General features: G+C 56.8%; 1 protein-coding gene and 1 long non-coding RNA gene across 18 annotated transcripts in view; one reads left to right on the forward strand and one right to left on the reverse strand.

Moving 5' to 3' along the window:
- Nucleotides 1-14,449, forward strand: part of LIMCH1 (LIM and calponin homology domains 1) — a 299,956-nt gene that overhangs the window by 233,838 nt on the left and 51,669 nt on the right. For 13 of the 17 annotated variants that reach the window (XM_077847841.1, XM_077847842.1, XM_077847858.1 and 10 more), the window contains 4 exons: nt 6,576-6,611; nt 10,736-10,862; nt 11,655-11,812; nt 12,016-12,424. In XM_077847841.1, the coding sequence (XP_077703967.1) occupies nt 6,576-6,611; nt 10,736-10,862; nt 11,655-11,812; nt 12,016-12,424 (730 nt within the window). The remainder of the gene's footprint in view (nt 1-6,575; nt 6,612-10,735; nt 10,863-11,654; nt 11,813-12,015; nt 12,425-14,449) is intronic. The other 4 variants (XM_077847847.1, XM_077847853.1, XM_077847852.1 and 1 more) reach the window with 1 other exon arrangement.
- On the reverse strand, nt 1,013-5,334 carry LOC144283560 (uncharacterized). The gene is made up of 3 exons (XR_013352104.1): nt 5,143-5,334; nt 2,614-2,875; nt 1,013-2,543 (listed from the first exon to the last, which is right to left on the reverse strand). It is a non-coding gene; the product is annotated as an uncharacterized LOC144283560 (long non-coding RNA).

Raw genomic sequence — 14,449 nt, forward strand, 5'->3', positions numbered from 1 at the left:
GCCAGCCGGCTCCAAAGTAATCCTAGAATTTGGATCGTGCAGGGCTCGTTCCTGACATTTTACTGCTGCAGTAAAAGACATTCCGGGCGGGCTCGGGGATTCCATCAGGAGACCGAATTCATTATAGTAACTTGAATAGTGTGGGAATCGGGCTTCGTTACCGACAACCCGAAATCTCATTACCATTCCTAATGGTCTTCCAGCCAAGCCCCGGCTTCCCTTCCTCAAAGCAGAGAGCGCCCTCGGGTGCAAAAACCCTGTCCCGTGACAGGCTCAGAAGGGTAGCTCAGGCGAAAGGCGGTTCCCTATTTTTTTTTTTTTTTTTTTTTTGAGAAAGGGAAAGATGCTGCTATCCTGTCCTTGACCCCTGGAATTCCTCGCTTGACGCTCTGTCTGTCTGCCCCCCTCCCTCGAACCCGCTTTTGTCCCAAGGATGTGGGGGCCTGGATAAAACCAACGGACACCAGGGCTGCTCGCACTCGGGACAGCCGCCTGCAGAAGGGGTGCGAGGACGGACCCGGTCTTCACCCAGCGGACACTCGGGGCCGGCCCGCCACCCGCATCACGGAAGCCGACTCAGACACGTGGAGAGGCTCAGAGTGTGTGGCCTTTGCCCCTGGTTCTCCCCAGGCCACGGCATCTTTGCACGTCAGCGGAATCAAACGCCGACCCTGTACCTCTGTGTACTCGCAAGGCCAGAGGAAAACACACCTGTCAAGACACGGGGTCAAGACCCGGGGTATATCAGGCATGAGCTGAGTTAGGAGCCGCTGGATGGAAAGCGTCCTCCTTCCCTGAACCGACTGCCCGAGGGGCACTTGGCGGCTTGTTTAACCGGAGGAACTTACACTTGGATCATGTGGCTGCCCCGCCGCCTCCACGGCATCGTGTCCAAAGGCCGTGGCCACCCAAGGCCCTGCTCACCCGGCAAGACACGGACCGTTTCCTCGTTGGCTCGGTGGATGGAAAAGCAGTTCTGCGGGAGCCGTAGACACAGGTCTCATAGCTCGAATTCAAGGAAATAAAAATAAATAAAAGCTCCCGCTAATCTGCACTCGCCTGCGCCCCCGAGCCTCCACCAGGAACCGAGGCAGAAACCGGCCGCGGCGGTGATCCCGGCGACCACGTGCAGCCCGCGACAGGGGTCCCTGCGCTTCAGGCTCGCAACAGAGCTCGCGCTGCACCCGGGGAGGCGGCCCGGCTCCGGGCGCCCAGTCCCACCTCCGCGTCCTGCTGCTGGTTGCGCTCTGCGGCGGCTCCGCGTCAGTGGCAGGAGGGTCGTGGCAGGCGTCGCCCGAGTCGCCCCTCGGGATCGCCTGCAATCTCGGCGAGCGACCCTTTCTCCCTCAGCTCCATCAAGCGCGATTTTATGGGTCTGAGACATTGAAGGAACTCGATGGAAGGTTCTGAGGATCCCCTCGTGTTTCCTCTAAGGACATGCTGATAAAAGTCAGGCTCACCTACCTCCTCCCTGTCTCCGCTCCCACGGAGGGAGGAAAAAAGTCGTGACCGACATCAGGAGCTCACACGTGGACGTTGACATGGACAAGGCGAGAGTGAAGGTCTCCCCCACACACACTTAAAAAAGTATAATAAGTCACTAATGGAAAAAGGGGCCTCGCTGGGGGTTCCTGAGAACCCAGAGTCCCCTGGGCTGAGCCGCCACCGAGCGGGTGGGGGCCTGGGTCATCCTGGGCCACCAGCTGGTGTTTCAGAGGCTGACAGGGACCCGGTGGGTGCCGAGGAGCAGAGGCGGCGGCCACTGGGAGCACTCACCTGCGCTGCTGCGGCTGTCGGGCCCTGGGACACAGCTCGAGCAGCGTGTGCACCCCGGGGCCCTGATGGCAGTCCCCGTGGCCAGGGTGGCGCTCCCCGGGCCAAGCGGCCGGCCTTTGCATGCAGCCAAGGCCCATTCTCGGCGCCGTGAAGCCCAGAGGGGGCCCGTCCCCGCGAAGCGCCCGCTGCATGCCGGCATCCCCATCCAGGTGGTGGCTGGGACGGTGCGACCAATAACAGCTGGGGCGTGCGGCGGCCTTGACCGGCAGACCCGTGAGCTGCCCTAGTCTATGTCCCCTGGCCTCCAAGCACAAGGTTAGGGGACAGAAGAGCACTCAGAGGGGACGGCGGCGCCGCCTGGAGGGGCAGTGACCCAAGCAGCCAAGGGGACCGGCACGGCTCACGACACACGACAGGCCGCCCGCACGGGGCAACCCGACGTCTGGCACGCATGTCGCATCCAAGGCGAACCAGTTCCCTCCAGTTCCATTTGCAAGACACCGGGCTGCGCAGGAACCTGCCAAGGCCCCGATGACAGATAAGACGTCAGCAGCTTCTCCAGAGCCTTCGCCCCCGGGGGGCCTCGGGCACCTTGCGAACGACCATGGCGCCTCCATGTCGCTGCCTGCAGTTCTTGCCGATGTGGAATGATAAGAACCGGCCCCGCCTGCCCAGAATCTTTATTTCTTCCTTTCTTGGCATATAAGCAGGTGTGGAAAGAAGGTGCAGTTGGGGTTTTCCCGCTAAGCACGCTTTTCTGGCTTGTCCTGTGGGCAGCTTGGAGGCGCGAGCTTAGGAGGAGCCCGGGGGGGGGGGGGATCAGAGCTCCTCTCCCACCTGCTGCTTCCACTTTGACCCCAGGATGCTCTCGGCTCCGGGAGGACGTGGACCACTTGCCCGTCGACGCCTTCACTTCGTTTGAACGTCCGCGAACAGCTGGCAGCGCTGTCCGGAGGCCCGCTTGGGTCGGGCCGTGGCTTGATGTGCAGGGAGGAGTAGGGACAGGATCAAGGGCTCGTGGCTGAAGTCCTAGATGCCGAAGCCCCTCCGCTGTTTAGTAGGGGAGCAGCGTCTTTGTTGGGAGGGTTGCCCGACACATCTGAGCAGAATGAAGGGGTTTTTGCATAATTATGGGGTGTTTTGCATAATTACGGGGTGTTTTGCATAATTACAGGATCCACTGTGAAACAGGAAGTGATAGAGTTCCGCTTGTCCGAGGACCTGAAAGGACCGGGACAGAGGGTGGGATGGGAGCAGCGAAGACCTTAAGTGACACCCAAGGTTTAGAATCCACGTCCAGCCCTGTCTCTCGGCTCTGGCTCTGAGGTGGCTGTTGCCTGAGCCACACGGGCCCCCAGCGGGGCCTCTGGAGCCGGCGTCCTCGGTGCCCAGCTTCACCCTCCAGAGCCCCGTAGGGCTTGCCCGGGGCCCGTGCCTCACACGGGCGAGCGGGTCTCCGCGGGTCCCGGCTGGTCCGGGCCGCTCAGGGACCGAGGGGCCACCGCACGCAGCTCCCAGGTGCCCAGACCCAGCAGGGCCCCGTGTCCCCGACCCCATAAAGCAAGTCAGCGCGGAGCGGAGGGAGGTGGCCGCCCGGGACCTACTCAGCACTCGCTGTGCTTGCCCCTGCTCAGGCCCCACACGGCCTTTGAGAGGCCGGGTCTTCGCCTGCACTCCGCGGGGAGGAAGTGGGGGCTGGTACCCCCCAGCTCGTGATGACCGCGTCCCACAGAAGACCCAGTGGGGGGGGGGATGAGCACCCACCCCCCTGAGCAGGGGACCTAGGGGACCTGGAGGCTGCAGGGGCTGATGCATTCCCCGCCTCCGGCTTGGACAGGGTCCTCTTTACCCCATGGGGATGGATGGCTCCTGGGGCACGGAGCAGGTGAGTGCCTCGGGGACCCGCGTCTCCTTCCCGGAGTGCGTGCTGAGGGGTGATGGCTGGACTGCAGCGGGGCTGGGGCTCGGGGGCTGGGGCTGAGGGCAGGACGGCAGGGAGCATGGGCGGCCACTCCCGTCCCGTGACGCCAGCTCCAGGGTGCTGGCGTGTAGGCTGCTGGGCAGCGATTCCCGGGTGCCTCCGGGGTGCACGGGTCAGGAGGTGCGCAGAGTGGGCCCTGACCTTCCTAAACGTCCCGGCCTCACCACTGGCCTCTACTCAGAGCCGTTCTTTCTCCTCCCTCCCTCCCTTCCTTCCTCCTTCCTGCCATCCTCCCTCCCTCCCTTCCATCCTCCCTTCCTCCCGTCCTCCCTTCCATCCTTCCTTCCTCCCTTCCTCTCTGCCATCCTTCCTTCTTTGGGATGCTCATACCTACTGTGCTTTGCCCGATCTTGTACCTACTGACCCACCCACTTTGCGCTCCTTAAAAAGTCCCTTTATCAGTGGTTCCCCGGCTTCCCATAGGACACCCAAGAGAAAGCCATCCGGAGCCCCAGCTCTAATCACCGCTCCCTAACCGCAAGGCCGTTCCGCTCACAGCGATGCCCTCTCGAAGCTCATGAGTGAGTCAAAGAGGAAGTCCCCTAAGTCAGTCCAGGCCTCCCAAAGGGGTGAACGGAGGGCATCCTCCAAGACCGCACTATTCTTTGGTCCCTAAGTGCCAGACACCAACTTCCCGAGGGCCTCGTCCACTCCGTCCTCAGGGAGCCCAGAGAGGCACCCCCACCCTCCTGGAGCTTGCGCTGCGGTGAGCCCGCGTCTGTCGGCAGAGACCTCCACGAATGCCGTTAAGGATTCTTGGGTACGGGCAGCCCGGGGGGCTCAGCGGTTTAGCGCCGCCTTCAGCCCAGGGTGTGCTCCTGGAGTCCCGGGATCGAGTCCCACCTCGGGCTCCCTGCATGGAGCCTGCTTCTCCCTCTGCCTGTGTCTCTGCCTCTCCCTCTCTCTCTCTCTGTGTATTCTCATGAATAAATAAATAAAATCTTAAAAAAAAAAAAAAGGATTCTCGGGTAGAAGCAGTGGGGATTCGAATCCGTCCTACGCGCAACGTGTAGCTCAGTCTCCTCAACAAAAACGTGCTAATGGAGCCGAACCCAGAGGAACGCGTACTGCATGGTTCTGTGCACACGGCACGACATGGTCGACACTAACCCCCGCGTGTGTGTGGCCTGTGCAGCTTCGCTGGGGAGTGTGTGTGGCGGGTGCACCTGCTGCGTACACTTTAAAGCTCCATAAAACACTCACAAAGATCCCCAGGTAGAGACGCAAAAACACGCGCTATTAGTTGGTCGTCTGTAGGTTAACCAGGCATGACCTCCCTGCTCTCTTCCCTGGAGAATCTAGAAAACTGGATTTGAATACTCCCATTGCAACAGCCCATTAACCGGCAGACATGGGAGTTGGGGGCTCACGCGCTGTCCCCTAACCTGGGGAGGTCGTCCACTCCAGTGTCCTACGGTCCCGAGACAATCGAGGGTTTTCAGACTTTAGCCCCTCCTGGAACTGTCCCCCTGGAGAAACAGGAGGCGGGCCTTGCCGCTGGGAGAGAGAGACCCACAAACCCTCTGGTCGTTCCCCCCCCCCCCCCCCGAGACCTTGGGTCTGGCCCTGGTCCGGTCGCCTTCACTGTGAACGAGGACAATGACCAATCAGTGTTCTAGAACGATGGGAGCAGGTAAGATGGGGGTGGGTGTGCACCGAGCATTCGAGCATTCCCGGGTGTTTTCCCCGAAGATGCAGGAACATGTCTTTAGAAATCACTCTTTTCCCCATAAACTGTTACGAAACTGAACACGAGACTAGGTAATTTTTGCTGAAAACCCCAAAATTCAACTTGCTGGAAACTGAAAGCAGAGCTTTTTTTTTTCCCCCCCTTTACTCAAATAAGTCTTTGTCCACCATCAGAGTGAGAAATGAACAGCCTCTGAGGGCGGAGGTAAGAACCTTCTTTTAAAATTTCCCTTGGCTCAGGAGCTCAGGAGACAGTCCTTTGTGGAAGCGGCTTTTTAAAAAACGTGCTTTAAAATATGTCTTTTCAGTGCCCTCATTTCTCTCTCTCTCTTTTTTTTTTTCCAATTTAACCTTTTTCTTGGCTTTATCAGATACCTTAAAATGTAAAGTGTCTGTACTGCAGAAGGTACAGCTTCGTAGCTCTGAATAATCAGACTGTAAAAGATCGTAAAAAAAAAAAAAGATTCCAAAACTTCGGTTTTTCAAGTTATGGAATATTATCCAAGTCTGGTTTTGATTAGGGCCCTGCCAGTTTTCTAGGAATTGTGGTTTTTGTCAAATGCATGCGGAAGGCACTGATTGGGGCTCTGGTTGGAGTTCTGGTTTGCTTTCAGAAAACTGCAGAAATGCTCCCTGATGGCACTTGTGCAAACGCATGAGCGCGGCAGGGCGGGGTTGGGAGCGTGCGCCCCACGCCGGGCCCCCCTGGAGCCCGCCGCCCGCCCGCCGCCGACGTAAGGGCATGAGCAATTTAACCGTTTGTGACCGACCGTAATTCAGGTTTGGCTTCTCTTCTCCTTCCTCCTCTGACACTGCCTCCTGCACACATCATGGGCCGCACCTAAGCCGCCTTGTGTTTGGACTGAGCAGATTTTTTTTTTTTTTTTTTTTGTGGGCAGCACGGGGGCCTATTTTCACTTCTTCTCGGTGTTTTAATACACGTTTTGCATTCCTTAGAAATGTTGGGACTCCGCTCTCGGTCTCAGCAGCTAACGACGCTTCTCTTCCAGTGTGATGGGCAGCGACGGCATGGCCGCAGACACGTCGTGGGTGATGTCTGCTGCCGGCCCGGTTCTGGAGCTGACCGTCTGTCTCGCCCCCTCCTCTAATTTTGTATTTGGTCTTGTAGATACGGGCCGAGGACTCCTGTGTCTGATGACGCAGAGTAAGTTGCCTTGCGTTTGTAGGAACCTGGTAATAATAACTGGCCCAAGCTGCATGCCCGCGGGACTCCCCACTAATGGAAATGCCGTGGAGGAAGCAGCGAAGCGAGCAGCTGGCCTGCCTCACGCGGCCCCGGCAGCGCTCGGAGCAGAGCGCAGGACGTAGGCTCCTGCGGGGACGCGGGCGCGAGGGTGCCCCAAGCATGACTCTGAGGCACAGCTGCTGCTTAAACCCTAACATTTGCTTTCCATGGGCGTGGCATGGCGGGGCTGCTTGTAGGGCCCGGCTGTTGGTGCCCCTTGTGAACCACAGAATCGTTCTGCATTTTGCACTTAATTCTTGATATGTGAGGACTTGGCCTTAACAATGAAGCAAGTCATTCTCACGGCCTTGGGTTTGTTTTTTTTTTTTTTTTTTTTTTTGAGCTAAGAAAATAAATCCTAAACTACTAATGATGGCTTCAGAAGCCCAAGTTCCTCCCAGGTTGGAGTAACGTAAACTGTGGGATGCTCAAGACCAGACCCTTGGGGTTGCGTTCGAATTCTGTGGCATAGCAAGGGGTCAGGATGTCCAACACGATGTGGGCTTTCCGCTCCTGGCTCCTTAGCTTCTGCTGCTCTCGGAGGGTCATTCCCTGCCTCTGCCTCACATCTCAGTGTGAGAAGCCAGCCCTCCCCACCCGTGACCGCAGTGACTCCATCTCAGAAACGGGTTGCCCATCTGCAGAGCATCCCGAAACAGAAATCCTCTAAGGCAAAAGTCCCCTTTGCAGATTCCTAGTTTTCGCAGATCTGGGTAAATTTTTGTATTTTAAGAAACTTAATTCATATCTAATTCCCAGGGAGTGGCGCACCGGCCACCCCATGGGAAGCACTGTGTGTGCTGGTGCGGCCCGGGCCGTCCGACCGGCAGCACTGGCCTGAGATGCAGACGGCACCAAGGGGTCAAGGTGTGAAGACTCAGAAATGCCTGCCGCCCACGGCAATGCGATTAGGCCCCCAGCTCGCTGTCCCGGGACCGCGTCCCCATTGGCGTTCAGGTGTCCGCTTGCTTCGTGCTCCTCGTGCTAAGGCGTCCGCCTCAGGTGCCAGGGCGTGTTCCCGTGTGTGGCCAGTGACTGTCTGGTGGCCTGGCTTGCAGGACGGTCACGTCACAGCCCTGAGGTCTCCCCGAGCTGGACGGGCTGTGTGATGCCGAGGCGTCTGCGGGGTTGAGCCCTGCTTCTCGCTTGCAGGGTCTGTGGTGGCAACAGAGCCCCCCTGGGAGGGACACGGGCAGAACAGGCCGGCCACCAACATGCTGGTGGGCTGGACTTGCTGTCCGCCAGTGCAGAGCCCGATGGAGGTGCAAATCCCGGGAGCTGGGGGCAGGAGGCCGCGGCCTAGTCTTGCTGCGCCTAAACGCGAGACCTCACCCACAGGAAACGTCTGTGGGTTTTGTTTTTCCTTAAGGCGGTGCCGGGGGGTCTCCCCGCTCTGCTCCAAATTCACAAAAAGCAGCCTCGCAGCCAAGAGGAAACGGAGCTTCCGTCCAGGGGTCTTACCTGGAGCGTCCAGGGGCCCGCGGGTGCCTCTCGGGAGCGGACACGCCTCCCCGAAACCGCGAGGGGTGCAGAGTGCAAGGTCGTGTCGGGAGATTGTTTCTCAAGTAGAAGCGTTAGTGGCCCAGTTCATTCCCCACTCTCTCCCGCTTCGGAGACCTTTCCGGGGCCACGACTGGCCGGGCTCTCTACTCAGGAGCAGCATGTTCTCAGGACAGCCCCAGTCGAACAAAGATGTGCCCTTTAAGGAAAACGCAGGTCGGGGTGGGGGTGGGGGTGGGGGGCAGAGGTTTCCACCTCCTGGGCGTGCCCGTGCATCTAGTTTTGCCCCCTTGTCCTGCCCTTCAGGTGCACACCCCTCGAGCCTGTGCGCCCCCCCCCCGCCCCAGGGACCCTGTCCCAGCAGCACGTGGCACAGGCTCAGAGCAGATGCTCCATGCAAGTCACATCAACATCCTGCAACCTGGGCTCCTCCACGGCCCCCACCTGCCCCCAGACACGTGCCCCTTCGCGCTGGAGGCTGAGTCCCACCTCTGATTTTCCCTGATGGTGACTCGGCCCATGTTCTAGCTAGTATTATCAATTCTCCACTTGCTTAGTTCCTTTTTTTTTTTTTTGGCCAGTTTGCTGGTATTTCTTAACCCAGAACAAAACAGAAAAACCCCTATCAGGGAAAATAGTCCTTCCTGGTATCTGGGAGGGCAAACGAGATTTTCTCTTTTTATTCCGCCCACACTTGGGCTGCGGTAATTACAACTTCACGGTGGGGCGGAGACAGGAACCCAGGGCAGAAGAGTGCACTTCCCAGGGCCTTGCTCCTGTCCTCTTCCGAGTGACCAAACCAAATCCCAAATCTTGGACAAGACCATTTTTTCCCTGGGGTTCCAGAGGGAGACCCAGCTCCAGGAATGTGATGAATGTCAGTCTCCCTCCAGAAAGCCTACTTAAGTGAGTTTTCATGCACGATGTTGAAAAAAAAAAAAAAAAAAAAACCAACAAGGTTAGACTTTTCTACCTACCTCCGCAAACTCCCCAAACCTTCTTAAACGACATTAATAAATAGTAAAAAATAAATGAAAAGCCGCAGCCCCTTGCCCCTTGGAGGGCTGCGCTTTATCCTTCTGGAAGGCTTGGCGGCCGTGGGCAGCACTACCTACGGAGCGTGCAGAGGCGGCTTCACGTGCTGGCTTGTCCCATCTGTGCCATAGAAGCCGCAGGTAAAAGTCCTTCCATGCAGTCTATGCAGTCAAGGTATCAGAATGCTCTTGGGGAAGACCGGTTACAAGCACAGTCTCCTGTGCTGGCTCTCTTAGGTCAGACTTAAATAATCCAACGTGTAGACAGAAGGGGGAGGCCCCCCAACGGATTGAACCTGGACGCACCGCCATGAAGGTGGGCGGCCACTGCCCTGAGCGTGGGTCTTCCCCTCCTAGAGAGCTGGGCGCTAAGGACCCACCGGCATCCAGCACTGCTGCTGCTGCTGCTGCTGCTCATCGTCTGGCCGTGGGGACGACTATTTTGCACGTCACCCTGATGTCTAGAATTAATCGTTGTCTAAGCGCATGGCTTTTCTTTTTTTTTTTTTCTTTTTTTTTTTTTTTTTGCATTAAGCTGGCTTCGAAAATGGACTCCATCTTGCATTCTTGGAGTTTAACAGCAGACCTGCATTTTTTTGATTTTGGACCATGTGACCCACTTGGTCCCAGAACTCATTTCTTTGAGAGAAGAAGAAAAAAAAAAAAAGAGGGAGGGAAGGAAGGAGGGGGAGGATTTTGCTTTGGTTTGTATTTCTGTTTTCATCTTGCTGCTTCAGCTTTTGCCGTAACAAAGGCCGCGTGAGCACCATGGAATAGTCCCTGTGGTCTTGCCCAACGTGTAATGCGCTCCTACAGAATATTATCAGTAATACGTGTAGCCTAAGGGTCTAAAAAATTGCTCGCCCTCCCAAAGAGTAAATTTAAAAGCCAAAGAAAGGTAAAATGCTCTTGAGACTATTAGGATACGCTGGTTTCTATGTTTTACTCCTGCGTCTTTACAATAAAACACCTTATATCGTTGATTGCAAGGCGCTATCAACTGCACTACCAGTGTAGACATTCTTACAGGAACCAGAAATAACCACATCAGATCTATGAGTCAGTCAAGCCTAGGGCTGGATGCAGCCGCAGCTCAGAAGACGCAGCTGGGCGCGTGAGCCTGGAGGCCGGGTGATGCCTGGAGGGTGCAGAGGTCGCCTGAGTTAGTGTGCAGAGCATGTAAGGCAGCTCTTGACGCACGAGCACCCACCTGGGTGCAAGTTCTGTTTTGCGGAATGCCAGCCTCCTTGCCCACAGCCTCCCACCTGCACCTTCTGTCTTCACTCCGCTTTCTGACACATTTGCCAATGAGAAAAGCCCGGAGCTCCCCAGTACCTTCCCTGCTCTTCCAAACACATCCCGGCACCTGCACCCTCAGTTCCATGGGCCGCGTCACTGGCTGCGGCCGCCCTGCAGGCCGAGTGGCTGCGGGAGGGGGTGGGGGTCCCCCTGGGGCGGAGCGTGCCGAGCAGCAGGACCCGGCCCATGGCTGCCCCCCGTCCCCCCCAGGAGCTCCAGCCTGCTGGACATGCGGTGTGAGGAGGAGGCCGCGGTGCAGCCACACAGCAGGGCCCGCCAGGAGCAGCTGCAGCTCATAAATAGCCAGCTGCGCGAGGAGGACGACAAGTGGCAGGACGTGAGTGCCGCGGGCTGCAGGCCGGGCTGCGCCTGCACGGGGGGTGGGGGTCCTGCGGGCTGAGTGGCCCTGTCGTAGCCAGAGTGCCGGGACCCAGGGCCAGGGCAGGGAGGGCCAGGACGGTGACCGAACCAGGCGTGGCCCTTCGCGGTCCTCACAGAGCCCCCGAGCAGCCCGTGGGGACCCTACCGTCCAAGAGCTAAAGACTGTAACACCGATGGTAGGGCTGGCACCCCGTGGGCACCCCACCTTGTGACCCCGGGCAGGCTGGCAGGAGTCCATGTCACTGCCACCCTCACCTTAGACATCGGGGAATCGAGGCACAGATAGGCTGTTAAACGTGCCGAGATCCCAAAGCAGGGAGGGCCCACTCGGCTGCACCCCCACCCACCCGACCCCACAGGAACAATGACCTCTGCCTTCTGCGGGGTCTGTGCCCGATCCCAACCACTCCGTCGTCAGCGAGCGCAGCCGCAACGGCGGGCCATAGATGGGAAGAAATGAGGTTTCCCAGGGGCCCCGGGAGGCAGCACCCTAAACCCCGGCAGCTGGCTATGAGTGAGCTATGATGCTAGCTCATATTACCATGGTTACACGGACGCGATGCCCTGGCCCGGGGAATGGGCTCCATCCAGATGTCTCCTGCCTTCGAGACGTCCCTGTTCCCACCAGACTTCCGCTGGGTTGAGTGGGGGCGGCTCGCCAAGCGCTGGGCCCACGAAGGGGGACCCAGGCTCGCCTGCGCATCTGTAGCAGCATCTCATGTCTCCCCGACCCCCCCCACGCCCCCAGGACCTGGCTCGTTGGAAGAGCCGTAGAAGAAGTGCTTCCCAGGACTTAATCAAGAAAGAGGAAGAGAGGAAGAAAATGGAGAAGTTACTGGCTGGAGAGGATGGGACGAGTGAACGAAGGAAAAGCATCAAAACCTACAGAGAAATCGTTCAAGAAAAGTGAGTCATTTCTGTTGTTGTTTTAAACGTGCAGTAGTATCGAGATGTGCTTCGTTCTAAGACGGTGGTTATCGCGAAGGCTTGGACACCCACGTGGCCCAGGGTGTCCCCCCTTTCAGCTCAGCCTTGGCTCCTACCAAGGTCTTTGTGATTTTATGACTGTTGACTGTGTCGTTGCTTCCCCTGCCATGTCCATCCTGTAGGGAGCGGAGAGAGAGGGAGCTGCACGAGGCCTATAAGAACGCGCGGTCCCAGGAGGAGGCAGAGGGGATCCTTCAGCAGTACATCGAGAGGTTCACCATCAGCGAGGCTGTCCTCGAACGCTTGGAGATGCCAAAAATTCTGGAAAGAAGCCATTCAACGGAGCCAAACTTAACCCCCTTCCTGAACGACCCTAACCCCATGAAGTACCTGCGGCGACAGTCACTGCCTCCACCCAAATTCACTGCCACCGTGGAGACCACCATCGCCCGGACCAGCGTTCTGGATACCGGCGTGTCAGCAGGCGGCGGGTCTCCAAGCAAGACTGTCCCTCCCAAAGCAGTGCCTATGCTGACACCCAAGCCTTACTCCCAGCCCAAAAACTCTCAAGACGTTCTGAAGACCTTTAAGGTAGGACGCACTCCCTAAGAATCCCAGGTAATCGATCCACAAAAAGAAGCATCTTGCCCCCAAGAAGATGCAATTATTTTTTATCAAGCAAAAGCAGAATGGTTTAGCGTTCCCCATTGTGAAGGTTGGGTCTCGGGGGATTTGGTTAAAGTCTCCAAATAGGAGCAGGGTTTAGTTCCAGTCCCATATAACTGGTCTCTCTACCCTTGATTTAGTAAAACCCTGGGGCTCTCCGGCCATGTGGAGGTCTAGCAAACTCCCCCAAAACAAAATCGTAATTGCCTTTGGTTTAGATAGAGGCATATGCAGCCACCCCTTCTTTTTTAAAGGATTTGGCATCATGTCCGAAAAGATGCTAGAGTCGCACAGAAGGAACGACACAAGGAGCCCATAGGAACGTGGGATGTCCTTGATTCTAAGATGAGACGGGTTTCGAAAAATATATTTTTTTTAAGGGGAAAAAAACTAGGTTGTTTCCTGCCGATGAGTAGGTAATGTCCCGGAACCAAAGAACCTCCTGTGTCAACCAAGCATCTTCTCACTTCCTCAGATTCCAGTGTTTTCCCTCACATCACGAGGAAGCAGGCCGTTCTTTGGCTTACACTCTTTTGACTACAAAGAAAAACTAGTTTTCGTTGTCCCTGCACAGCACGTGGGTTCTTAATGGGTCACAGAGGCGGGATTCATGAGCAGGAGACACGGGCACATGGCTGTAAGGAAAGTCTGCTTGGCTACTGCCCGTTGATGATGTGACATCATGGATCTTCCCGTTGAATTTCAGAGGGAACCAAACCTGGCTTAACTGACTCGGGATGGATCTTAACCATCCTTGCCTTAGGCTTTGATGGAACAGAAGGAGGGTGTCCTGGATGTACCGTCTGGGCCGAGTCAAGATGTGGGTCCCTTGCAGGGCTGGGGCTGTGTCTTCCCAGCTCTGTCCCGGGAGCCTGGCCTAGGTGCCCGGCACGTAGTGGGCGCTCAGGAAGTTCTTAGTGAATAAATACATGGATTTTCCCCCTGAGAAGCTGAGCTGCTCATCATGCACGCTCACACAGGGACGAGCGTGGCCCCGTCGCGCTCACGTCCCACCTATGCTGCGGCAGCTCTCCGTCTCAGGCTCATGACCCAGCGTGGTCCGTGATGGTTTACAAAGGAACATGTGATGCGGAGGTGGCCCAGCGCGGGGACGGGAATACCTTTACTTGACTTGGTACCCCAGCATCTGCTGGGATAAGACAGCTGTCCACTTCCCGTCCTCTATGTGAGTAGTACAAGGTGGTCATGTAAACTGAAGAACCAGGATAGATGACTTGAAGGCAGGACTTTGACCCTGAGGAAACCTTGCCTCCCACTGTTGTGGCAAGTCTGCTTAAGAGGGCCTCAGGAGGAACACGCGTGGGGTGGGGGGAGCAGAGCTTCAGCTGAGATCTTTTTAGAGCTGGGGTTTGCTCTTGACCACCCACGAGCCGTGGACGCGTCACTGGCGTTGGGGGCTATTGCCCCATACGCAGCCCGCCATTGACCAGCCATGGCCACGTGCAAAGGGTAAGGCCAGCTCAGAAGCTAAGGGGGATGTGCGTGTTCCTGTGGGGAGGGCAGGGGGCGGCGGGGACAGACAGTATGGGCTCAGGTTCCCAGGACGATACAATTAAGGGTAAAGGATGATCAAGTGAGGAGTTAAAGGCAGCGTTTATCACAGTGACAGTTGCTACCTGTCGCCAGGTTGTGAAATCCTCTTAGTAGCTTGGTATCAGCATTTTTTAAAAATAAAGCAAAATACAAAATAAATAAATAAATAAATAAATAAATAAATAAATAAATAAATAAATAAAATAAAAAACAACCTCTAGTGCACCACACAGAATACAAGTAAATAGCGTTTCTGCAAAAGTCCTTTTTCAGCTGTATTTATGGGGGGGAGCTCAGCTGTGATTTAAGTTTCTTTCTTACACATCACAGGCAACAGATTACGTGAGCCACTGGCTCACGGTGACTGAGTGACACCTAACACCTGGCCTTCCCTGG

The sequence above is a fragment of the Canis aureus genome, chromosome 14 (genome assembly GCF_053574225.1).
Source record: "Canis aureus isolate CA01 chromosome 14, VMU_Caureus_v.1.0, whole genome shotgun sequence".
Classification (NCBI taxonomy): Eukaryota; Metazoa; Chordata; class Mammalia; order Carnivora; family Canidae; genus Canis; species Canis aureus.